At 44.8% G+C, this 27140-nt stretch overlaps 1 protein-coding gene across 2 annotated transcripts; it reads right to left on the reverse strand.

The window, feature by feature from the left end:
* Positions 1 to 275: 275 nt before the first annotated feature.
* Positions 276 to 26569, reverse strand: LOC115117068 (lipoprotein lipase-like). Of its 2 annotated transcripts, none has more exons than XM_029645509.2 (10): positions 26319 to 26569; positions 25366 to 25541; positions 22016 to 22195; positions 21571 to 21670; positions 15104 to 15337; positions 6551 to 6793; positions 5738 to 5858; positions 5290 to 5463; positions 2906 to 3016; positions 276 to 2620 (listed from the first exon to the last, which is right to left on the reverse strand). In XM_029645509.2, the coding sequence occupies exons 1-10, from the start codon at positions 26407 to 26409 to the stop codon at positions 2518 to 2520; spliced, it is 1533 nt and encodes a 510-aa protein (XP_029501369.1). In that variant the 5' UTR covers positions 26410 to 26569; the 3' UTR covers positions 276 to 2517. The 2 variants fall into 2 exon arrangements, with proteins under 2 accessions (XP_029501369.1, XP_029501368.1); XM_029645508.2 differs by having other exon boundaries at positions 21571 to 21682.
* Between the last annotated feature and the right edge of the window lie 571 nt (positions 26570 to 27140).

The following is a 27140-nucleotide window of genomic DNA, read 5'->3' on the forward strand; positions in this document are numbered from 1 at the left end:
TTCTAATGAAACCATTACCATTATTCAGTATTGTAGTTCTGATGAAACCATGAACATTATTCAGTATTGTAGTTCTGATTAACCCATTACCATTATTCAGTATTATACAGAGTCAGCTATTCCACTGGGTAAAGTAGTCTTGAGGTGGAAAGCATGTGGAATGTGAATGTGATGCCGATGAGCATTTGAGATGAAGAGATGCAATCGCCCCACTCCCAAAATGTTTCCAAATGTAATGTACCGTAACTGACTCAAGAACTCAACCAGAAACTCAATCAAATCCAAGCTACAGTGTTTATTGGGATGAAAACATTTAAATATAGGCTTTAAAAAAGCAGACTTACCCCAGGAAACAAACCATTATATACAATCTAAATGATAAATTATATACAACCAATATTGTTTACATACTGCACTACCCATCCAAGTCAGCTAGGAAACAGACAATATTGTTTACATACTGCACTACCCATCCAAGTCAGCTAGGAAACAGACAATATTGTTTACATACTGCACTACCCATCCAAGTCAGCTAGGAAACAGACAATATTGTTTACATACTGCACTACCCATCCAAGTCAGCTAGGAAACAGACAATATTGTTATTTTCTTTCTTTTTTAAGGGACATTTCATCAATCATTTATAAAGAGGGAAAACATTTAACCTCCAAAAGGTCTATAATATATTAAGGCAACCATGTGTAGCTGGGTGAACTGCTGAATGTAGGTCTGCGTTGTAAAGGGCACCCTATTCCTTATATAGTACACTACTTTTGACCAGGCCCCATAGTGCACTATATAGGGAATAGGGTGCCATTTGGGGTACATCCTAGATTTCCTTCAATACGGTGACCTGGGTTATTGACAGCCTGTCTAGTGTCCTGTGCTGATCGGTATTACCGGCAGGTGACTTGGATTTCACAGCGTTGTAACACAATTGGCACACACAACAACAACAACAACAACGTGTTTACAATACTAATGTAAATATATTGCTCACATCCTAAACTTTGATTCCTTTAATTCAAAAACTATATCAGCTAAAGGGTTGACAAAGTTAATTACAATAATAAAACATTATTTTATATATATATATATATATATATATATATATATATATATATATAGAGTAGGGTAGAATAGAGTAGAATGGAGTAGAATAGAATAGGGTAGATATATACTGTATATATATATGAGTAGGGTAGAATAGAGTAGGGTAGAAATATATAGAGTAGGGTAGAATAGAGTAGGGTAGATATATATAGAGTAGGGTAGAATAGAGTAGGGTAGATCTATATAGAGTAGGGTAGAATAGAGTAGAATAGAGTAGGGTAGATATATATAGAGTAGGGTAGAATAGAGTAGAATAGAGTAGGGTAGATATATATATAGAGTAGGGTAGAATAGAGTAGGGTAGATATATATAGAGTAGGGTAGAATAGAGTAGAATAGAGTAGGGTAGATATATATAGAGTAGGGTAGAATAGAGTAGGGTAGATATATATAGAGTAGGGTAGAATAGAGTAGAATAGAGTAGGGTAGATATATATAGAGTAGGGTAGAATAGAGTAGGGTAGATATATATATAGAGTAGGGTAGAATACAGTAGAATAGAGTAGGGTAGATATATATAGAGTAGGGTAGAATAGAGTAGGGTAGATATATATAGAGTAGGGTAGAATAGAGTAGAATAGAGTAGGGTAGAATAGAGTAGAATAGAGTAGGGTAGATATATATAGAGTAGGGTAGAATAGAGTAGGGTAGATATATATAGAGTAGGGTAGAATAGAGTAGGGTAGATATATATATAGAGTAGGGTAGAATACAGTAGAATAGAGTAGGGTAGATATATATAGAGTAGGGTAGAATAGAGTAGGGTAGATATATATAGAGTAGGGTAGAATAGAGTAGAATAGAGTAGGGTAGAATAGAGTAGAATAGAGTAGGGTAGATATATATAGAGTAGGGTAGGGTAGATATATATATATATATATATATATATATATATATATATATATATATATATACATAAGGATACATGTGTGATAAATAACAATTCAGTAAGATATATTTTAATTAAAGAAACGTCACATGTCTAAATACGCAATGAAAGGAACAAAGAAATCACACTATCATGAAATTAATTCACCATCACGTTTTCAGAGCTGACTGTTATGAAGGAGAACTTACCAAACCGACTTTGACTTCTTGATTGGAATGTTAAAACATATATATTATTATAGAAACATATACTGTGTTTACACTATTATGTTGGACCCGGACTATGCTGTGTTGGCTCTCACAATCACAAACACTTCCACAGATCTTTGGCTGAAATCCTGACTTGAAATTTGAGGATGTAACGCGAATCCTTGATGCAGATCATGACCCCGGGTACATAGAGGGTCACCGTATGGGGAATAGGGTGTCATTTGAGACGCGCCCATACATACACTTAACCAGAGGGTACACTCTTCTACTAACCAGCTACTACAATCATATCTACAGTATTTGACCTCAATGCTCTGGTGATGGGGGTGACGATGACGATGATGTGTCTGTGGCAGCGTCGTTCAAACCTTGTTTGAAGAAGCTGCCCTGCATCTTCAGTCTGTGGATTCTGAAAACAGACACAAACACAGAGGGTTGGCAAAGGAAGTATGTCATTGGTTGGGCTGTGACTGGTCATGTCATATCTCTTAGTCACATGATCAGGAAGAACTCCCTAACTATACTGAAACCAACCAATGGAAATAAGATACTTCTTTATGTTATCCTATAATATTTAATGTTATACTTGATTATTTTTTATGAGTGAATTGTCGTTGCACTGGTTTGTGGCTGGATATTTTTTTTCTTGTGTAATAAATTAAATCAACCAAGTCAGTGTCACCGAGACTCTCACCTCTCATGCCTCCTGCTGTTCTGATCCTCTTTAGACTTGGTGAAGGTCACAGGGTCACCTCCTTGGACCAGGTGAGCAAACTTCTTGTCACTGTCTGCTCTGAAAATCACCCTGCAGGAGAAGAAAGTTACCATCACCATCACACACACACTTAAAATCACTCAGCGTGGATTGTTGACTAGAGTAGAGTTCAGTATAGCAGAGTACAGTAGAGTAGAGTAGAGTAGGGTAGGGTAGGGTAGGGTAGAGTAGGGTAGAGTAGAGTAGAGTAGGGTAGGGTAGGGTAGGGTAGGGTAGGGTAGGGTAGAGTAGGGTAGAGTAGAGTAGGGTAGAGTAGAGTAGAGTAGGGTAGGGTAGAGTAGGGTAGGGTAGAGTAGGGTAGAGTAGGGTAGAGTAGAGTAGGGTAGAATAGACTAGAGTAGAGTAGGGTAGAGTAGGGTACAGTAGAGTAGAGTAGGGTAGAATAGAGTAGAGTAGAATAGAGTAGAGTAGAATAGAGTAGAGTAAGGTAGAGTAGGGTAGAGTAGAGTAGAGTAGAGTAGGGTAGAGTAGGATACAGTAGAGTAGAGTAGGGTAGAATAGAGTAGAGTAAGGTAGAGTAGGGTAGAATAGAGTAGAGTAAGGTAGAGTAGGGTAGAATAGAGTAGAGTAGAGTAGAGTAGGGTAGAGTAGGGTACAGTAGAGTAGAGTAGAGTAGGGTAGAATAGAGTAGAGTAAGGTAGAGTAGGGTAGAATAGAGTAGAGTAGAGTAGAGTAGAATAGAATAGAGTAAGGTAGAGTAGGGTAGAATAGAATAGAGTAAGGTAGAGTAGGGTAGAATAGAGTAGAGTAAGGTAGAGTAGGGTAGAATAGAGTAGAATAGAGTAGAGTTCAGTATAGCAGAGTACAGTAGAGTAGAGTAGAGTAGGGTAGGGTAGAGTAGGGTAGGGTAGAGTAGGGTAGAGTAGGGTAGAGTAGAGTAGGGTAGAATAGAGTAGAGTAGGGTAGAGTAGGGTACAGTAGAGTAGAGTAGGGTAGAATAGAGTAGAGTAGAATAGAGTAGAGTAGAATAGAGTAGAGTAAGGTAGAGTAGGGTAGAGTAGAGTAGAGTAGAGTAGGGTAGAGTAGGATACAGTAGAGTAGAGTAGGGTAGAATAGAGTAGAGTAAGGTAGAGTAGGGTAGAATAGAGTAGAGTAAGGTAGAGTAGGGTAGAATAGAGTAGAGTAGAGTAGAGTAGAGTAGGGTAGAGTAGGGTACAGTAGAGTAGAGTAGAGTAGGGTAGAATAGAGTAGAGTAAGGTAGAGTAGGGTAGAATAGAGTAGAGTAGAGTAGAATAGAATAGAGTAAGGTAGAGTAGGGTAGAATAGAGTAGAGTAGAGTAGAGTAGAGTATAATAGAATAGAATAGAGTAAGGTAGAGTAGGGTAGAATAGAGTAGAGTAAGGTAGAGTAGGGTAGAATAGAGTAGAATAGAGTAGAGTTCAGTATAGCAGAGTACAGTAGAGTAGAGTAGAGTAGAGTAGGGTAGGGTAGAGTAGGGTAGGGTAGAGTAGGGTAGAGTAGGGTACAGTAGAGTAGAGTAGGGTAGAATAGAGTAGAGTAGAATAGAGTAGAGTAGAATAGGGTAGAGTAGGGTAGAATAGAGTAGAGTAGAGTAGAGTAGGGTAGAGTAGGGTACAGTAGAGTAGAGTAGGGTAGAATAGAGTAGAGTAAGGTAGAGTAGGGTAGAATAGAGTAGAGTAGAGTAGAGTAGAATAGAATATAATAGAATAGAGTAAGGTAGAGTAGGGTAGAACAGAGTAGAGTAGAGTAGAGTAGAATAGAATAGAATAGAGTAAGGTAGAGTAGGGTAGAATAGAGTAGAGTAGAGTAGAGTAGGGTAGAGTAGGGTACAGTAGAGTAGAGTAGGGTAGAATAGAGTAGAGTAAGGTAAAGTAGGGTAGAATAGAGTAGAGTAGAGTAGAATAGAATAGAATAGTGTAGGGTAGAGTAGAGTAGGGTAGGATAGAGTAGAGTAGGATAGAATATAGTAGGGTAGAATAGAGTAGGTTAGGTTAGGTTAGAATAGAATAGAATAGAGTAGGGTAGGGGAGAGTAGGGGAGAGTAGAGTAGGATAGAATAGAGTAGGGTACAGTAGAGTAGAGTGGAATAGAGTAGAGTACAGTAGAGTAGAGTAGAGTAGAGTAAAGTAGAGTAGAGTAGAGTGGGGTAGAGTAGAGTACAGTACAGTAGAGTAGAGTAGAGCCCACTCTACTGTACTGTGTTGTACTGTACTCTACTGTACTCTACTGTACTCTCCTGTACTCTACTAGAGTTAAGTCAATCAAGTAGTTCCCTAAGGTAAATTCATATACAAGAGATAAATATGGTAGACTGCAGTAGATAGATAAAAGTAGATGCTGACTTGGACTGGGTCTCTCCCGTTTTGACTCTAATCCTGCGGACCATGAACTCGTTTGAGTTGAAGAAAGAGAAGTAGGAGTCACTATCCCACTGCAGAGTGACTCTCAGCAGCTCTCCCAGGTCTACGTCAGTGGTCAGTAGGAAGGACACGGTAGTGTTGGTGGTCACGTTGGACCTGTGTTGGGGTGGGTTAGCATAGTTAGGTAAACGCACATGAAATTAAAACAACCAGAACTTTTAAAACGGGGTGCTGGGACAGAAATTATTATTTGTTTTGCTCTATCGTAAATCAGCAGTGCAACTTCACTGTACCATTTCATATGGACAATGTAAAGTAACAATGAAATAACCTAATGTAAATCGACTGTAACCTAAACAGAAAATTAACAAAAAAATACAGAACCAAGTACTAAATTGTAAGAAGTTGAATGTGTAGCAGAGCTGCTTACAGAAGGAGTTGGACGTCCTCCTTCTCTCCGTGGGTTCCATAAAGAGACACTATGAAAGGCTGCTCGTTCAGACTCAGGTTCTGCTGCTTGAAGACATGGAACTTCATCTGGTAGTGGAAGACTGAGGGTGGAGAACAGGACAGATTGTTTACGCAGCATAAACAAGAACAAGAAGAAGAAGAAGAAGAAGAAGAAGAAGAAGGAGGAGGAGAAGAAGAAGAAGGAGAAGAAGAAGAAGAAGAAGGAGAAGAAGTAGAAGGAGAAGAAGAAGGAGAAGAAGAAGAAGAAGAAGAAGAAGAAGAAGAAGAAGAAGAAGAGGAGAAGAAGAAGAAGAAGGAGGAGGAGAAGAAGAAGAAGGAGAAGAAGAAGGAGAAGAAGAAGGAGAAGAAGAAGAAGAAGGAGAAGAAGAAGAAGAAGAAGAAGAAGAAGAAGAGGAGAAGAAGAAGAAGGAGGAGGAGAAGAAGAAGAAGGAGAAGAAGAAGAAGAAGGAGAAGAAGAAGAAGGAGAAGAAGAAGGAAAAGAAGAAGAAGAAGAAGAAGAAGAAGAAGAAGAAGGAGAAGAAGAAGAAGAAGAAGAAGGAGGAGAAGAAGAAGAAGGAGAAGAAGAAGAAGGAGAAGATGAAGAAGGAGAAGAAGAAGAAGAAGAAGAAGAAGGAGAAGGAGAAGAAGAAGAAGAAGAAGAAGAAGAAGAAGAAGGAGGAGAACCTAGATACTACAATATGGAACTTTGACGAGCTTTCTCAGTTTGATCTGCATTGTTTAGGAACACACCGCCCAGCTATCAATCAGATGTTTAACAGATTCACCAACCCACCTTTGAAGGGCATACTGGCGCCGGTCTTCAGGTACATCTTGGCGCTCCTGGTGGTGCGTATCTTGTTGACCCCGAAGCCCATGTTGTTGCAGCGGTTCTTACGGCAACTGAGACACAGGCCCCTGTCGAAAGCGTCTTTGGAGTTGCAGCGGTAGGCCATGCTTTGCTGCTGTTTGTTCACCAGCGAGTCGATGAACAGGTGCACAGAGCGCTCATGGGCGCACTTCACGATCTGATCCATGTCTGGTTCAATAAAATAAATAAATAAATGCAGGGTATGGCACAGGAGAGGATTAGTTATGAGCGATGTGTGTCGGACATTATGTTCACCTTCAGAACACCAATGCAGAGCGAGTGTCCTCTTACTACTAATCGCCACACTATACTGTTGTGTTGAACTACAAACTAAAGAACATCAGCGCTGTTTTGAACATTCTGTTCTGTTCCAGCATTAGTATGTTTTATTCAACACGTAAACTCTTGATGATGAGTTGGATAGAATCGGAAATGGCAATGTGCAACGGGCATGTCTGAAGGTCAATGAAAAACAGATTTGGAAACAATGATGTTCTCTTGTGTGTGTTTTTTTTGTCCTTCGCTTGTGTAATGACAAACAAAAATCACTACAGTGTGAATCCAGGGTTGTTTGAGGACGAGGCTAAGTCTGGTAAGTCTACTTTGATACCAGGTAGAGAAATCCAATAATTATATATGGAATTCTATGACTGTAGATATAATTCGATTAAACTACAGTGTGAGGGTTTGTGGGAGTTGGAGCTGAGCCTGGGTCTACTTACTGTAGATGCCTAGTTCTATAGAGCCCCACAGTGGAGGTGTCATAATACCCATAAAACCTAGCGGTCAAACAGGGAAATGTTGTTTTTCCTCCATTTATTTTTAGAAACACTTCAAATAAGGGCTGTGTTTCGTGTAGGTTTACCCTGGCATGACGTTTTGATAACCATATAAATCTCTCTGAGACAAGGTGACTTTTATCAATGTATTCGGCTATTTACTCTCAGATTCGAAATTGCTAATTATCATCAAAGTAGACATCATGCCAGACTACAAATCCCTGCCAGTTGCTGCAAATCATCTCGAGCTGACACCTTCATCTCGAACGGACATGAATCCCCTACGGGAAGAATCCCCTATGGGAAGAATCCCCTATGGGAAGAATCCCCTGTGGGAAGAATCCCCTGTGGGAAGAATCCCCTATGGGAAGAATCCCCTGTGGGAAGAATCCCCTATGGGAAGAATCCCCTATGGGAAGAATCCCCTGTGGGAAGAATCCCCTGTGGGAAGAATCCCCTATGGGAAGAATCCCCTGTGGGAAGAATCCCCTATGGGAAGAATCCCCTGTGGGAAGAATCCCCTATGGGAAGAATCCCCTGTGGGAAGAATCCCCTATGGGAAGAATCCCCTATGGGAAGAATCCCCTGTGGGAAGAATCCCTTATGGGAAGAGGGAAGAATCCCCTGTGGGAAGAATCCCCTGTGGGAAGAATCCCCTGTGGGAAGAATCCCCTATGGGAAGAGGGAAGAATCCCCTGTGGGAAGAATCCCCTATGGGAAGAATCCCCTATGGGAAGAATCCCCTGTGGGAAGAATCCCCTATGGGAATAATCCCCTGTGGGAAGAATCCCATGTGGGAAGAATCCCCTGTGGGAAGAATCCCCTATGGGAAGAATCCCCTATGGGAAGAATCCCCTGTGGGAAGAATCCCCTGTGGGAAGAATCCCCTACGGGAAGAATCCCCTGTGGGAAGAATCCCCTATGGGAAGAATCCCCTGTGGGAAGAATCCCCTATGGGAAGAATCCCCTACGGGACGAATCCCCTATGGGAAGAATCCCCTACGGGAAGAATCCCCTGTGGGAAGAATCCCCTATGGGAAGAATCCCCTATGGGAAGAATCCCCTGTGGGAAGAATCCCCTATGGGAAGAGGGAAGAATCCCCTGTGGGAAGAATCCCCTGTGGGAAGAATCCCCTGTGGGAAGAATCCCCTATGGGAAGAGGGAAGAATCCCCTGTGGGAAGAATCCCCTATGGGAAGAATCCCCTATGGGAAGAATCCCCTGTGGGAAGAATCCCCTATGGGAAGAATCCCCTGTGGGAAGAATCCCCTGTGGGAAGAATCCCCTATGGGAAGAATCCCCTACGGGAAGAATCCCCTATGGGAAGAATCCCCTACGGGAAGAATCCCCTATGGGAAGAATCCCCTGTGGGAAGAATCCCCTGTGGGAAGAATCCCCTGTGGGAAGAATCCCCTATGGGAAGAATCCCCTGTGGGAAGAATCCCCTATGGGAAGAATCCCCTATGGGAAGAATCCCCTACGGGAAGAATCCCCTATGGGAAGAATCCCCTATGGGAAGAGGGAAGAATCCCCTATAGGAAGAATCCCCTATGGGAAGAATCCCCTATGGGAAGAATCCCCTATAGGAATAATCCCCCATGGGAAGAATAAGAATCCCCTATGGGAAGAATCTCCTGTGGGAATAAGAATCCCCTATGGGAAGAATAAGAATCCCCTATGGGAAGAATCCCCTACGGGAAGAATCCCCTGTGGGAATAAGAATCCCCTATGGGAAGAATAAGAATCCCCTATGGGAAGAATCCCCTGTGGGAAGAATCCCCTGTGGGAAGAATCCCCTATGGGAAGAATCCCCTGTGGGAAGAATCCCCTATGGGAAGAATCCCCTGTGGGAAGAATCCCCTATAGGAAGAATAAGAATCCCCTATGGGAAGATTCCCCTATGGGAAGAATCCCCTACGGGAAGAATCCCCTATGGGAAGAATCCCCTATGGGAAGAATCCCCTATAGGAAGAATAAGAATCCCCTATGGGAAGAATCCCCTGTGGGAAGAATCCCCTATAGGAAGAATCCCCTATGGGAAGAATCCCCGATGGGAAGAATCCCCTATAGGAAGAATCCCCTATGGGAAGAATAAGAATCCCCTATGGGAAGAATCCCCTGTGGGAAGAATCCCCTATGGGAAGAATCCCCTACGGGAAGAATCCCCTATGGGAAGAATAAGAATCCCCTATGGGAAGAATCCCCTGTGGGAATAAGAATCCCCTATGGGAAGAATAAGAATCCCCTATGGGAAGAATCCCCTACGGGAAGAATCCCCTGTGGGAATAAGAATCCCCTATGGGAAGAATAAGAATCCCCTATGGGAAGAATCCCCTATAGGAAGAATCCCCTATGGGAAGAATAAGAATCCCCTATGGGAAGAATCCCCTATGGGAAGATCCCCTGTGGGAAGAATCCCCTATGGGAAGAATCCCCTGTGGGAAGAATCCCCTATAGGAAGAATAAGAATCCCCTATGGGAAGAATCCCCTGTGGGAAGAATCCCCTGTGGGAAGAATCCCCTATGGGAAGAATCCCCTGTGGGAAGAATCCGCTATAGGAAGAGGGAAGAATCCCCTATGGGAAGAATCCCCTACGGGAAGAATCCCCTATGGGAAGAATCCCCTATGGGAAGAGGGAAGAATCCCCTATAGGAAGAATCCCCTATGGGAAGAATCCCCTATGGGAAGAATCCCCTGTGGGAAGAATCCCCTGTGGGAAGAATCCCCTATGGGAAGAATCCCCTGTGGGAAGAATCCCCTATGGGAAGAATCCCCTGTGGGAAGAATCCCCTATGGGAAGAATCCCCTGTGGGAAGAATCCCCTATGGGAAGAATCCCCTATGGGAAGAATCCCCTGTGGGAAGAATCCCTTATGGGAAGAGGGAAGAATCCCCTGTGGGAAGAATCCCCTGTGGGAAGAATCCCCTGTGGGAAGAATCCCCTATGGGAAGAGGGAAGAATCCCCTGTGGGAAGAATCCCCTATGGGAAGAATCCCCTATGGGAAGAATCCCCTGTGGGAAGAATCCCCTATGGGAATAATCCCCTGTGGGAAGAATCCCATGTGGGAAGAATCCCCTGTGGGAAGAATCCCCTATGGGAAGAATCCCCTGTGGGAAGAATCCCCTATGGGAAGAATCCCCTACGGGACGAATCCCCTATGGGAAGAATCCCCTATGGGAAGAATCCCCTGTGGGAAGAATCCCCTGTGGGAAGAATCCCCTGTGGGAAGAATCCCCTATGGGAAGAATCCCCTATGGGAAGAATCCCCTACGGGAAGAATCCCCTACGGGACGAATCCCCTATGGGAAGAATCCCCTATGGGAAGAATCCCCTATGGGAAGAATCCCCTATGGGAAGAATCCCCTGTGGGAAGAATCCCCTGTGGGAAGAATCCCCTGTGGGAAGAATCCCCTATGGGAAGAATCCCCTATGGGAAGAATCCCCTACGGGAAGAATCCCCTATGGGAAGAATCCCCTATGGGAAGAGGGAAGAATCCCCTATAGGAAGAATCCCCTATGGGAAGAATCCCCTATGGGAAGAATCCCCTATAGGAATAATCCCCTATGGGAAGAATAAGAATCACCTATGGGAAGAATCTCCTGTGGGAATAAGAATCCCCTATGGGAAGAATAAGAATCCCCTATGGGAAGAATCCCCTACGGGAAGAATCCCCTGTGGGAATAAGAATCCCCTATGGGAAGAATAAGAATCCCCTATGGGAAGAATCCCCTGTGGGAAGAATCCCCTGTGGGAAGAATCCCCTATGGGAAGAATCCCCTGTGGGAAGAATCCCCTATGGGAAGAATCCCCTGTGGGAAGAATCCCCTATAGGAAGAATAAGAATCCCTATGGGAAGATTCCCTATGGGAAGAATCCCTACGGGAAGAATCCCTATGGGAAGAATCCCTATGGGAAGAATCCCTATAGGAAGAATAAGAATCCCCTATGGGAAGAATCCCCTGTGGGAAGAATCCCCTATAGGAAGAATCCCCTATGGGAAGAATCCCCGATGGGAAGAATCCCCTATAGGAAGAATCCCCTATGGGAAGAATAAGAATCCCCTATGGGAAGAATCCCCTGTGGGAAGAATCCCCTATGGGAAGAATCCCCTACGGGAAGAATCCCCTACGGGAAGAATCACCTATGGGAAGAATAAGAATCCCCTATGGGAAGAATCCCCTGTGGGAATAAGAATCCCCTATGGGAAGAATAAGAATCCCCTATGGGAAGAATCCCCTACGGGAAGAATCCCCTGTGGGAATAAGAATCCCCTATGGGAAGAATAAGAATCCCCTATGGGAAGAATCGCCTATAGGAAGAATCCCCTATGGGAAGAATAAGAATCCCCTATGGGAAGAATCCCCTATGGGAAGATCCCCTGTGGGAAGAATCCCCTATGGGAAGAATCCCCTGTGGGAAGAATCCCCTATAGGAAGAATAAGAATCCCCTATGGGAAGAATCCCCTGTGGGAAGAATCCCCTGTGGGAAGAATCCCCTATGGGAAGAATCCCCTATGGGAAGAATCCCCTGTGGGAAGAATCCGCTATAGGAAGAGGGAAGAATCCCCTATGGGAAGAATCCCCTACGGGAAGAATCCCCTATGGGAAGAATCCCCTATGGGAAGAGGGAAGAATCCCCTATGGGAAGAATCCCCTACGGGAAGAATCCCCTATGGGAAGAATCCCCTATGGGAAGAGGGAAGAATCCCCTATGGGAAGAGGGAAGAATCCCCTATGGGAAGAATCCCCTATGGGAAGAATAAGAATCCCCTATGGGAAGAATCCCCTGTGGGAATAAGAATCCCCTATGGGAAGAATAAGAATCCCCTATGGGAAGAATCCCCTACGGGAAGAATCCCCTGTGGGAATAAGAATCCCCTATGGGAAGAATAAGAATCCCCTATGGGAAGAATAAGAATCCCCTATGGGAAGAATAAGAATCCCCTATGGGAAGAATCCCCTGTGGGAAGAATCCCCTGTGGGAAGAATCCCCTATGGGAAGAATCCCCTGTGGGAAGAATCCCCTATGGGAAGAGGGAAGAATCCCCTGTGGGAAGAATCCCCGATGGGAAGAATCCCCTATGGGAAGAATCCCCTGTGGGAAGAATCCCCTATGGGAAGAATCCCCTGTGGGAAGAATCCCCTATGGGAAGAATCCCCTGTGGGAAGAATCCCCTATGGGAAGAATCCCCTGTGGGAAGAATCCCCTGTGGGAAGAATCCCCTATGGGAAGAATCCCCTATGGGAAGAATCCCCTATAGGAATAATCCCCTATGGGAAGAATAAGAATCCCCTATGGGAAGAATCTCCTGTGGGAATAAGAATCCCCTATGGGAAGAATAAGAATCCCCTATGGGAAGAATCCCCTATGGGAAGAATCCCCTACGGGAAGAATCCCCTGTGGGAATAAGAATCCCCTATGGGAAGAATAAGAATCCCCTGTGGGAAGAATCCCCTGTGGGAAGAATCCCCTATGGGAAGAATCCCCTGTGGGAAGAATCCCCTATGGGAAGAATCCCCTGTGGGAAGAATCCCCTATAGGAAGAATATGAATCCCCTATGGGAAGATTCCCCTATGGGAAGAATCCCCTACGGGAAGAATCCCCTATGGGAAGAATCCCCTATGGGAAGAATCCCCTATAGGAAGAATAAGAATCCCCTATGGGAAGAATCCCCTGTGGGAAGAATCCCCTATAGGAAGAATCCCCTATGGGAAGAATCCCCGATGGGAAGAATCCCCTATAGGAAGAATCCCCTATGGGAAGAATAAGAATCCCCTATGGGAAGAATCCCCTGTGGGAAGAATCCCCTATGGGAAGAATCCCCTACGGGAAGAATCCCCTATGGGAAGAATAAGAATCCCCTATGGGAAGAATCCCCTGTGGGAATAAGAATCCCCTATGGGAAGAATAAGAATCCCCTATGGGAAGAATCCCCTACGGGAAGAATCCCCTGTGGGAATAAGAATCCCCTATGGGAAGAATAAGAATCCCCTATGGGAAGAATCCCCTATAGGAAGAATCCCCTATGGGAAGAATAAGAATCCCCTATGGGAAGAATCCCCTGTGGGAATAAGAATCCCATGGGAAGAATCCCCTGTGGGAAGAATCCCCTGTGGGAAGAATCCCCTATGGGAAGAATCCCCTACGGGAAGAATCCCCTATGGGAAGAATCCCCTATGGGAAGAATCCCCTATGGGAAGAGGGAAGAATCCCCTATAGGAAGAATCCCCTATGGGAAGAATCCCCTATGGGAAGAATCCCCTACGGGAAGAATCCCCTATGGGAAGAATAAGAATCCCCTATGGGAAGAATTCCCTGTGGGAATAAGTATCCCCTATGGGAAGAATAAGAATCCCCTATGGGAAGAATCCCCTACGGGAAGAATCCCCTGTGGGAATAAGAATCCCCTATGGGAAGAATAAGAATCCCCTATGGGAAGAATCCCCTGTGGGAAGAATCCCCTATGGGAAGAATCCCCTATGGGAAGAATCCCCTGTGGGAAGAATCCCCTATGGGAAGAGGGAAGAATGCCCTATGGGAAGAATCCCCTACGGGAAGAATCCCCTATGGGAAGAATCCCCTATGGGAAGAGGGAAGAATCCCCTATGGGAAGAATCCCCTACGGGAAGAATCCCCTATGGGAAGAATCCCCTATGGGAAGAGGGAAGAATCCCCTATGGGAAGAGGGAAGAATCCCCTATGGGAAGAATCCCCTACGGGAAGAATCCCCTATGGGAAGAATAAGAATCCCCTATGGGAAGAATCCCCTGTGGGAATAAGAATCCCCTATGGGAAGAATAAGAATCCCCTATGGGAAGAATCCCCTACGGGAAGAAACCCCTGTGGGAATAAGAATCCCCTATGGGAAGAATAAGAATCCCCTATGGGAAGAATAAGAATCCCCTATGGGAAGAATCCCCTGTGGGAAGAATCCCCTGTGGGAAGAATCCCCTGTGGGAAGAATCCACTGTGGGAAGAATCCCCTGTGGGAAGAATCCCCTATGGGAAGAATCCCCTGTGGGAAGAATCCCCTATGGGAAGAGGGAAGAATCCCCTATGGGAAGAATCCCCTACGGGAAGAATCCCCTACGGGAAGAATCCCCTATGGGAAGAATCCGTAATAAATGAACACTGGTCATTTTAATCATGGAACACTGGTCACTTTAATAATGGAACACTGGTCATTTTAATCATGTTTACATACTGCTTTACTCATTTCATATACATGTATATACTGTATTCTATTCTACTGTATTTTAGTCAATGCCACTACGACATCGCTCGTCCTAATATTTATATATTTCTTAATTCCATTCTTTTACTTTGTGTATTGTTGTGTATTGTTAGATACTACTGCACTGTTGGAGCTAGGAACATAAGCATTTCGCTACACCCGCAATAACATCTGATAAATATGTGTATGAGGCCCCCAAAAAATTGTTGATTTGATTTGATATTTCATGGGTATTATGACTCATACTGTGGTACTCTATTGAACTACAGTGTGAGGGTTTGTGGGAGTTGGAGTGAAGCCTGTGTCTCATCACTGTAGATGCCTAGATCTATTAAACTACAGTGTGAGGGTTTGTGGGAGTTGGAGTTAAGCCTGTGTCTTCTCACTGTTAGATGCCTAGATCTATTAAACTACAGTGTGAGGGTTTGTGGGAGTTGGAGTGAAGCCTGGGTCTACTCACTGTGAAGGCCAAAGCTTCTCATCATGTCTACGGTGTGCCGGAAGGAGCAGCCTGGCTGCTCGGTTCCTCCGTTGGGGTAGATGTCCACGTGGCCCACTGGTCTCTGGATACCGATACTGAGATCTGGAGACCCCCTGGTGTTGGTGTGGAGGACGTCCACAAATGTTGCATCGTCAGGAGACAGGCGGTTTAGGTGCTCAGCGTATTCGAAGCGAGGCCCAGCCGGATCCATGCCTGACAGAGAGAGCAGGACAGGGAGAGGGACATTAGAAGACTGGTATGTTACAGTAACTTCCAGTGGTAGAACTACTATATTCTGCTCTGTTGTTAATAGTTAGTAGCTACTGCATATATTCAGAACACTGTCAGTCTGTTGATATGGTGTCAGCCTGCTGTTATGGTGTCAGTCTGCTGTTGTGGTGTCAGCCTGCTGTTATGGTGTCAGCCTGTTGATATGATGTCAGTCTGTTGTTATGGTGTCAGCCTGTTGTTATGGTGTCAGCCTGTTGTTATGGTGTCAGCCTGCTGTTATGATGTCAGTCTGCTGTTGTGGTGTCAGCCTGCTGTTATGGTGTCAGCCTGTTGTTATGGTGTCAGCCTGCTGTTATGGTGTCAGCCTGATGTTATGGTGTCAGCCTGCTGTTGTGGTGTCAGCCTGTTGTTATGGTGTCAGCCTGCTGTTATGGTGTCAGCCTGATGTTATGGTGTCAGCCTGCTGTTGTGGTGTCAGCCTGCTGTTATGGTGTCAGCCATTGCTGTTGTGGTGTCAGCATGCTGTTATGGTGTCAGCATGCTGTTATGGTATCAGCCTGTTGTTATGGTGTCAGTCTGCTGTTGTGGTGTCAGCCTGTTGTTGTGGTGTCAGCCTGCTGTTATGGTGTCAGCCTGTTGTTATGGTGTCAGCCTGCTGTTGTGGTGTCAGCCTGCTGTTATGGTGTCAGCCTGCTGTTGTGGTATCAGCCTGTTGTTATGGTGTCAGTCTGCTGTTGTGGTGTCAGCCTGGTGTTGTGGTGTCAGCCTGCTGTTATGGTGTCAGCCTGCTGTTATGGTGTCAGCCTGATGTTGTGGTGTCAGCCTGCTGTTATGGTGTCAGCCTGCTGTTGTGGTGTCAGCCTGTTGTTATGGTGTCAGCCTGCTGTTGTGGTGTCAGCCTGCTGTTATGGTGTCAGCCTGCTGTTGTGGTGTCAGCCTGCTGTTGTGGTGTCAGCCTGCTGTTATGGTGTCAGCCTGCTGTTATGGTGTCAGCCTGCTGTTGTGGTGTCAGCCTGCTGTTATGGTGTCAGCCTGCTGTTATGGTGTCAGCCTGCTGTTGTGGTGCCATTCTGCTGTTATGGTGTCAGCCTGCTGTTATGGTGCCAGCCTGCTGTTATGGTGTCAGCATGCTGTTATGGTATCAGCCTGTTGTTATGGTGTCAGTCTGCTGTTGTGGTGTCAGCCTGTTGTTGTGGTGTCAGCCTGCTGTTATGGTGTCAGCCTGTTGTTATGGTGTCAGCCTGCTGTTGTGGTGTCAGCCTGCTGTTATGGTGTCAGCCTGCTGTTGTGGTATCAGCCTGTTGTTATGGTGTCAGTCTGCTGTTGTGGTGTCAGCCTGGTGTTGTGGTGTCAGCCTGCTGTTATGGTGTCAGCCTGCTGTTATGGTGTCAGCCTGATGTTGTGGTGTCAGCCTGCTGTTGTGGTGTCAGCCTGCTGTTATGGTGTCAGCCTGCTGTTGTGGTGTCAGCCTGCTGTTATGGTGTCAGCCTGCTGTTGTGGTGTCAGCCTGCTGTTGTGGTGTCAGCCTGCTGTTGTGGTGTCAGCCTGCTGTTATGGTGTCAGCCTGCTGTTGTGGTGTCAGCCTGCTGTTATGGTGTCAGCCTGCTGTTGTGGTGTCAGCCTGCTGTTGTGGTGTCAGCCTGCTGTTATGGTGTCAGCCTGCTGTTATGGTGTCAGCCTGCTGTTGTGGTGTCAGCCTGCTGTTATGGTGTCAGCCTGCTGTTGTGGTGCCATTCTGCTGTTATGGTGTCAGCCTGCTGTTATGGTGCCAGCCTGCTGTTGTGGTGTCAGCCTGCTGTTATGGTGTCAGCCTGCTGTTATGGTGTCAGCCTGCTGTTGTGGTGCCATTCTGCTGTTATGGTGTCAGCCTGCTGTTATGGTGCCAGCCTGCTGTTGTGGTGTCAGCCTGCTGTTATGGTGCCAGCCTGCTGTTATTGTGTCAGCCTGCCATGATGTATTAGAACACATGGTTCAAGGTACGAGCCTTCTGAAAGTTATACAACAGTCTTTTGGGTGTTATAAATAGTCATTTCAAGGGGTTATAAATAGTCATTATGAGTGTTATAAATAGTCATTATGAGTGTTATAAATAGTCATTATGAGTGTTATAAATAGTCATTATGAGTTTTATAAATAGTCATTTCAAGGGGTTATAAATAGTCATTATGAGTGTTATAAATAGTCATTATGAGTTTTATAAATAGTCCTTTTGAGTGTTATAAATAGTCATTTTGAGTGTTATAAATAGTCATTTTGAGTGTTATAAATAGTCATTTCAAGGGGTTATAAATAGTCATTATGAGTGTTATAAATAGTCATTATGAGTTTTATAAATAGTCCTTTTGAGTGTTATAAATAGTCATTTTGAGTGTTATAAATAGTCATTATGAGTGTTATAAATAGTCATTATGAGTTTTATAAATAGTCATTTTGGGGTGTTATAAATAGTCCTTTTGAGTGTTATAAATAGTCCTTTTGAGTGTTATAAATAGTCCTTTTGGGTGTTATAAATAGTCCTTTTGAGTGTTATAAATAGTCATTTTGTGTGTTTACTTAAGCAGTGATTGGCTGACCAAAGTGGGGTGACTGCAAATTGATAGCCAACAAACCATTATAACTGCTATAGGGGTGCAACGTAAATACCAAAAAATTATTCAGGGCAAACTTGTATATCTTAGGTTTAGAACAGAGCCTAATGACACAGTAGTGATTAGGTTGATTGACAGATGGACAGACATCGTGCGAGGGCTGGGTCCTACCCAGAGCCATATATTTCTCTGTTATATATATTTTTTGGTCCTACCCACTAGTGATATTACTCTGTTATCTGGCTGTGGTCTGGTCCTATCCACCAGTGATATTACTCTGTTATCTGGCTGTGGTCTGGTCCTACCCACCAGTGATATTACTCTGTTATCTGGCTGTGGTCTGGTCCTACCCACCAGTGATATTACTATGTTATCTGGCTGTGGTCTGGTCCTATCCACCAGTGATATTACTCTGTTATCTGGCTGTGGTCTGGTCCTACCCACCAGTGATATTACTATGTTATCTGGCTGTGGTCTGGTCCTACCCACCAGTGATATTACTCTGTTATCTGGCTGTGGTCTGGTCCTACCCACCAGTGATATTACTATGTTATCTGGCTGTGGTCTGGTCCTACCCACCAGTGATATTACTATGTTATCTGGCTGTGGTCTGGTCCTATCCACCAGTGATATTACTATGTTATCTGGCTGTGGTCTGGTCCTATCCACCAGTGATATTACTCTGTTATCTGGCTGTGGTCTGGTCCTATCCACCAGTGATATTACTATGTTATCTGGCTGTGGTCTGGTCCTATCCACCAGTGATATTACTATGTTATCTGGCTGTGGTCTGGTCCTATCCACCAGTGATATTACTCTGTTATCTGGCTGTGGTCTGGTCCTACCCACCAGTGATATTACTCTGTTATCTGGCTGTGGTCTGGTTCTACCCACCAGTGATATTACTCTGTTATCTGGTTGTAGTCTGGTCCTACCCACCAGTGATATTACTCTGTTATCTGGCTGTGGTCTGGTCCTACCCACCAGGGATATTACTCTGTTATCTGGCTGTGGTCTGGTTCTATCCACCAGTGATATTACTCTGTTATCTGGCTGTGGTCTGGTCCTACCCACCAGTGATATTACTCTGTTATCTGGCTGTGGTCTGGTCCTACCCACCAGTGATATTACTCTGTTATCTGGCTGTGGTCTGGTTCTACCCACCAGTGATATTACTCTGTTATCTGGTTGTGGTCTGGTCCTACCCACCAGTGATATTACTCTGTTATCTGGCTGTGGTCTGGTCCTATCCACCAGTGATATTACTCTGTTATCTGGCTGTGGTCTGGTCCTATCCACCAGTGATATTACTATGTTATCTGGCTGTGGTCTGGTCCTACCCACCAGTGATATTACTATGTTATCTGGCTGTGGTCTGGTCCTATCCACCAGTGATATTACTCTGTTATCTGGCTGTGGTCTGGTCCTATCCACCAGTGATATTACTATGTTATCTGGCTGTGGTCTGGTCCTATCCACCAGTGATATTACTATGTTATCTGGCTGTGGTCTGGTCCTATCCACCAGTGATATTACTCTGTTATCTGGCTGTGGTCTGGTCCTACCCACCAGTGATATTACTCTGTTATCTGGCTGTGGTCTGGTTCTACCCACCAGTGATATTACTCTGTTATCTGGTTGTGGTCTGGTCCTACCCACCAGTGATATTACTCTGTTATCTGGCTGTGGTCTGGTCCTACCCACCAGGGATATTACTCTGTTATCTGGCTGTGGTCTGGTTCTATCCACCAGTGATATTACTCTGTTATCTGGCTGTGGTCTGGTCCTACCCACCAGTGATATTACTCTGTTATCTGGCTGTGGTCTGGTCCTACCCACCAGTGATATTACTCTGTTATCTGGCTGTGGTCTGGTTCTACCCACCAGTGATATTACTCTGTTATCTGGTTGTGGTCTGGTCCTACCCACCAGTGATATTACTCTGTTATCTGGCTGTGGTCTGGTCCTATCCACCAGTGATATTACTCTGTTATCTGGCTGTGGTCTGGTCCTATCCACCAGTGATATTACTATGTTATCTGGCTGTGGTCTGGTCCTACCCACCAGTGATATTACTATGTTATCTGGCTGTGGTCTGGTCCTACCCACCAGTGATATTACTATGTTATCTGGCTGTGGTCTGGTCCTATCCACCAGTGATATTACTCTGTTATCTGGCTGTGGTCTGGTCCTATCCACCAGTGATATTACTCTGTTATCTGGCTGTGGTCTGGTCCTATCCACCAGTGATATTACTATGTTATCTGGCTGTGGTCTGGTCCTATCCACCAGTGATATTACTCTGTTATCTGGCTGTGGTCTGGTCCTACCCACCAGTGATATTACTCTGTTATCTGGCTGTGGTCTGGTCCTACCCACCAGTGATATTACTCTGTTATCTGGCTGTGGTCTGGTTCTACCCACCAGTGATATTACTCTGTTATCTGGTTGTGGTCTGGTCCTACCCACCAGTGATATTACTCTGTTATCTGGCTGTGGTCTGGTCCTATCCACCAGTGATATTACTCTGTTATCTGGCTGTGGTCTGGTCCTACCCACCAGTGATATTACTATGTTATCTGGCTGTGGTCTGGTCCTACCCACCAGTGATATTACTATGTTATCTGGCTGTGGTCTGGTCCTACCCACCAGTGATATTACTATGTTATCTGGCTGTGGTCTGGTCCTACCCACCAGTGATATTACTCTGTTATCTGGCTGTGGTCTGGTTCTACCCACCAGTGATATTACTCTGTTATCTGGCTGTGGTCTGGTCCTATCCACCAGTGATATTACTATGTTATCTGGCTGTGGTCTGGTCCTATCCACCAGTGATATTACTCTGTTATCTGGCTGTGGTCTAGTCCTATCCACCAGTGATATTACTCTGTTATCTGGCTGTGGTCTGGTCCTACCCACCAGTGATATTACTCTGTTATCTGGCTGTGGTCTGGTCCTATCCACCAGTGATATTACTATGTTATCTGGCTGTGGTCTGGTCCTACCCACCAGTGATATTACTCTGTTATCTGGCTGTGGTCTGGTCCTACCCACCAGTGATATTACTCTGTTATCTGGCTGTGGTCTGGTCCTATCCACCAGTGATATTACTATGTTATCTGGCTGTGGTCTGGTCCTATCCACCAGTGATATTACTCTGTTATCTGGCTGTGGTCTGGTCCTATCCACCAGTGATATTACTCTGTTATCTGGCTGTGGTCTGGTCCTATCCACCAGTGATATTACTCTGTTACCTGGCTGTGGTCTGGTCCTACCCACCAGTGATATTACTCTGTTATCTGGCTGTGGTCTGGTCCTACCCACCAGTGATATTACTCTGTTATCTGGCTGTGGTCTGGTTCTACCCACCAGTGATATTACTCTGTTATCTGGCTGTGGTCTGGTTCTACCCACTAGTGATATTACTCTGTTATCTGGCTGTGGTCTGGTCCTATCCACTAGTGATATTACTCTGTTATCTGGCTGTGGTCTGGTCCTACCCACCAGTGGGTCCCTGAGTTGCAGAGTTGAGGTGGATTGAGAGATGGTTATATGTCTCTATTGGTCCTACAGAAACCTGCTCCTACAGGCATCACACGAGGGATGAGAGCGTCTAGTCCTACCCACCAGTGATCCTGTTGACCTTGTTGTTGGTCAGGTTTCCAGCTACGCCAGCCACGTGTGCTCCCAGGCTGTAGCCCAGCAGGTGGAGGTTCTTCAGGTCATACTTCAGATCCCCCTGAGGGGAGGTATCATTTACTTTTAACAGATGATTGGTGTATTTCAGATCCACATAAATAACTGCACATTTCAAGTAAGAGAACACATGGATTATGGTTCTGGAATTATCAGTGTGGTAGAACAGTCTACTATCACATCAAACTGCGTCGATCGCCATTGCTAATTCTCTCTCTCTCGCTGATCCTATTGAATTAATAGGGATTCTATACGGATTTCTAAGATTAAGAGGTTCTGTTATGGGAAGAAATGACGTCTACTTTCGCCCTTGTCTAAATCCAATACATGATCCTTACAGTAGCGTATTTAACCGGCATCATGATCAAACCCTCACCTCCAGCCAGTTGATGAGCCTGGCCACATCCTCTCCAACCAGCTTGGTGTTGGCAGCAGAGTTGGGGTAGTGGTGCTGGGCCCGATCCAGCCAGTCCACCACTATAACGTTGGCATTGGGCACACGCTCAAACAGGGCCGCTACCAGCTCGTGGATCCAGCTCGCAAACAGACCTGCCACCTGGAACACAAAGCAGGAAGATACAAGTGTATTAGGGATGACTTACAGGGTCGTTAGGGAAAACCTCAAAGCCACACTATCCCCTATGTACTACACTTCTAACCAGACCCTATGTAGGGCAGTACTAACCAGACGCTATGTAGGGCAGTACTAACCAGACCCTATGTAGGGCAGTACTAACCAGACCCTATGTAGGGCAGTACTAACCAGACCCTATGTACTACACTTCTAACCAGACCCTATGTAGGGCAGTACTAACCAGACCCTATGTAGGGCAGTTCTAACCAGACCCTATGCAGGGCAGTACTAACCAGACCCTATTGAGGGCAGTACTAACCAGACCCTATGTAAGGCAGTACTAACCAGACCCTATGTAGGGCAGTACTAACCAGACCCTATGTAGGGCAGTACTAACCAGACCCTATGTAGGGCAGTACTAACCAGACCCTATGTAGGGCAGTACTAACCAGACCCTATGTAGGGCAGTACTAACCAGACCCTATGTAGGGCAGTACTAACCAGACCCTATGTAGGGCAGTACTAACCAGACCCTATGTAGGGCAGTACTAACCAGACCCTATGTAGGGCAGTACTAACCAGACCCTATGTAGGGCAGTACTAACCAGACCCTATGTAGGGCAGTACTAACCAGACCCTATGTAGGGCAGTACTAACCAGACCCTATGTAGGGCACTACTAACCAGACCCTATGTAGGGCACTACTAACCAGTGCTACATGTGCACCATGTAACATCATGTAACAGCATGTAGCAGCATGTAACAGCATGTAACAGCATGTAGCAGCATGTAGCAGCATGTAGCAGCATGTAACAGCATGTAACAGCATGTAGCAGCATGTAGCAGCATGTAGCAGCATGTAACAGCATGTCGCAGCATGTAACAGCATGTAACAGCATGTAGCAGCATGTAGCAGCATGTAGCAGCATGTAACAGCATGTAACAGCATGTAGCAGCATGTAACAGCATGTAACAGCATGTAGCAGCATGTAACAGCATGTAACAACATGTATCAGCATGTAACAGCATGTAGCAGCATGTAACAGCATGTAGCAGCATGTAGCAGCATGTAGCAGCATGTAACAGCATGTAGCAACATGTAACAGCATGTAGCAGCATGTAACCGCATGTAACAGCATGTAACAGCATGTAGCAACATGTAGCAGCATGTAGCAGCATGTAACAGCATGTAGCAGCATGTAACAGCATGTAGCAGCATGTAGCAGCATGTAGCAGCATGTAACAGCATGTAACAGCATGTAGCAGCATGTAGCAGCATGTAGCAGCATGTAACAGCATGTCGCAGCATGTAACAGCATGTAACAGCATGTAGCAGCATGTAGCAGCATGTAGCAGCATGTAGCAGCATGTAACAGCATGTAACAGCATGTAGCAGCATGTAACAGCATGTAACAGCATGTAGCAGCATGTAACAGCATGTAACAACATGTATCAGCATGTAACAGCATGTAGCAGCATGTAGCAGCATGTAGCAGCATGTAGCAGCATGTAACAGCATGTAGCAACATGTAACAGCATGTAGCAGCATGTAACCGCATGTAACAGCATGTAACAGCATGTAGCAACATGTAGCAGCATGTAGCAGCATGTAACAGCATGTAGCAGCATGTAACAGCATGTAGCAGCATGTAGCAGCATGTAGCAGCATGTAACAGCATGTAGCAGCATGTAACAGCATGTAACAGCATGTAGCAGCATGTAGCAGCATGTAACAGCATGTAGCAGCATGTAACAGCATGTAGCAGCATGTAACAGCATGTAGCAGCATGTAGCAGCATGTAGCAGCATGTAGCAGCATGTAGCAGCATGTAACAGCATGTAGCAGCATGTAACAGCATGTAGCAGCATGTAACAGCATGTAACAGCATGTAGCAGCATGTAGCAGCATGTAGCAGCATGTAGCAGCATGTAACAGCATGTAGCAGCATGTAGCAGCATGTAGCAGCATGTAACAGCATGTAACAGCATGTAGCTGCATGTAGCAGCATGTAACAGCATGTAACAGCATGTAACAGCATGTAACAGCATGTACCAGCATGTAACAGCATGTAGCAGCATGTAGCAGCATGTAGCAGCATGTAACAGCATGTAGCAGCATGTAACAGCATGTAACAGCATGTAACAGCATGTAACAAGCATGTAACAGCATGTAACAGCATGTAACAGCATGTAGCAGCATGTAACAGCACTTAGCAGGCAGCAGTGGTAGCAGTAAGAGAGACTTTATTATTGTGGCTTCACAAACAGATCTTAGACCAGGATACACTTCTGTTATCCAGCTGATCTGGGACCAGGATACACTCCTGTTATCCAGCTGATCTGGGACCAGGATACACTCCTGTTATCCAGCTGATCTGGGACCAATCTATACTCCTGTTATCCAGCTGATCTGGGACCAATCTACACTTCTGTTATCCAGCTGATCTGGGACCAGGATACACTCCTGTTATCCAGCTGATCTGGGACCAATCTACACTTCTGTTATCCAGCTGATCTGGGACCAATCTACACTTCTGTTATCCAGCTGATCTTGGACCAGTCTTCATTCATGTTATCCAGCTGATCTGGGACCAATCTATACTCCTGTTATCCAGCTGATCTTGGACCAGTCTTCATTCATGTTATCCAGCTGATCTGGGACCAGTCTACATTCCTGTTATTCAGGTGACCTGAGACCAGGCTACATTCCTGTTATTCAGGTGACCTGAGACCAGGCTACATTCCTGTTATTCAGGAGATCTGAGACCAGACTACATTCCTGTTATTCAGGTGACCTGAGACCAGGCTACATTCCTGTTATTCAGGTGATCTGAGACCAGGCTACATTCCTGTTATTCAGGTGATCTGAGACCAGGCTACATTCCTGTTATTCAGGTGATCTGAGACCAGGCTACATTCCTGTTATTCAGGTGATCTGAGACCAGGCTACATTCCTGTTATTCAGGTGATCTGAGACCAGGCTACATCCCTGTTATTCAGGTGACCTGAGACCAGACTACATTCCTGTTATTCAGGTGATCTGAGACCAGGCTACATTCCTGTTATTTAGGTGACCTGAGACCAGGCTACATCCCTGTTATTCAGGTGATCTGAGACCAGGCTACATCCCTGTTATACAGGTAGCTACTTACCGACCAGCCATGTATGATGGCGAACGTGGGTAAGTTGATGTTGAAGCCACACCGTGTGACTGTATTCTTATCGCCTGGCACCAGGTAACACAGATCCTCCTCTGGCTCCTCGACTGAACGCACAGAGAACCTGGTCTCTATATCAGTGTAGTCCAGTATCCACTTTGTACCGTTGCCTGGAGGGACAGAGGGAGAGATTCAAGACATGATCCCCACTTTGTATCAAGTGTTTCAAAAACATTTAGTACGTGGCAATTAATGACCTATTATGCTGGCAGATACAGGAACATTATAGGCTACAGATGTTTATAGACACCGGTGTTCGAAAGCACCGACGCATAATGCATATTCTCATGAGTTGAAAAGCACAAAATGGCCCTTAGGGGCTGTAGAGGTTCAACCAGAGAGAGTATTCATTCCTCTCTCAGATTGCAAAATTATAAAATCATCCCAAACCTCATCATTTGCAATATTTTGTTAAAGTTTAAAAACATAATATGCTACATATTTAAATATTAATACGCATACATAAAAATATGTTTATAATGTACAGGGTTCATGTACATATGAATGTGTCATGATTTCGTGAAATCTCTTCTAGCCCATATGTTCAGGTGATCTGGGATCGGGGGACACTCCTCTTATCCTAATAAAACACCAACAGGTTAGGGGAGTTTTGTTCCTCCGAATAATGAACTGTCTGGATGTCAGAACTCAAAACAGGTTAATGGAAACTGCCTTCATGGAAACTGCCTCAGCCAAATGCCAACTTTCCAATTCCCGTGGCACAAATGTTCCAATTGTTAAAAAATTCACTGCACCTTTTATAAACAACATGTAGCCTATTATAATCTGCTTACAAAACATAAATGTATTACATTTTTTACATAACGTTTTGTATTCAGAATAATGCATTAATTAATTTGAGAGAGTAGAAGAATCGTCCAACTTACTGAGAACAGGAGTTTCAGTGTTGAAGAGAGACTCACATGATGACTTGATACAAATCCCAATTATGATCAACCAGGGGATTTCCTTTCCCATAGTACAGTTGATTCAATAGAATTAAAGAACAACTTTCCAAATGAAAAAGTAAATTGTTTGTCACTTTAATCCGCCGGAATGTATTTTACTGCTTGTAAAAGTCTATTTTTGTAAAGTTGTCCAACTACGTAAAATGATATTCACTTGAACTTGAAGGTTTCAAATGGTTTATTTATACTGGCCCCGTAGACGCATGTAAATCCAACCCTATTTCTATTGGTTTAAAACATGGGCAAGGCGTGGACAACCTTCCCAAATGGGGACAATGTCAACAAATCACGTCTGCTTCAGGACTACTGTTCTTTCCCGAGTACTTACCTGGTATGGTACACTGTCTGTGTATAAAAATACATATACACACACACACACACACACACACACACACACAGACACACACACACACACACACAGTAGGCATGCATACACTATATACAAAAGTATGGGAACACTCCTTCAAATGAGCAGATTCGGCTATTTCAGGCACACCCATTGCTGATAGGTGTATAAAATAGAGCTCACAGCCATGCAATCTCCATAGACAAACGTTGTCACTGAAGAGCTCAGTGGCTTTCAATGTGGCACCATCACAGGATAACACCTTTACAAGTCAATTTGTCAAATTTCTGCTCTGCTAGAGCTGCACTGGTCAACTGTAAGTGCTGTTATTGCGAAGTGGAAACATTTAGGAGAAACACCTGCTCAGCCGCAAAGTGGTAGGCCACACAAGTCCA

This window comes from Oncorhynchus nerka, linkage group LG9b, assembly GCF_034236695.1.
Source record: "Oncorhynchus nerka isolate Pitt River linkage group LG9b, Oner_Uvic_2.0, whole genome shotgun sequence".
Classification (NCBI taxonomy): Eukaryota; Metazoa; Chordata; class Actinopteri; order Salmoniformes; family Salmonidae; genus Oncorhynchus; species Oncorhynchus nerka.

Bases quoted from the DNA above. Each gene is read 5' to 3' on its own strand.
- LOC115117068 (XM_029645508.2), bottom strand. From the start codon at position 26,409: ATGGGAAAGGAAATCCCCTGGTTGATCATAATTGGGATTTGTATCAAG. The intron at 25,542-26,318 runs GTAAGTTGGACG...CTGTCCCTCCAG, and splicing joins CACTGAAACTCCTGTTCTCA to GCAACGGTACAAAGTGGATA. The intron at 22,196-25,365 runs GTAAGTAGCTAC...TTTGTGTTCCAG, and splicing joins CCATCATACATGGCTGGTCG to GTGGCAGGTCTGTTTGCGAG.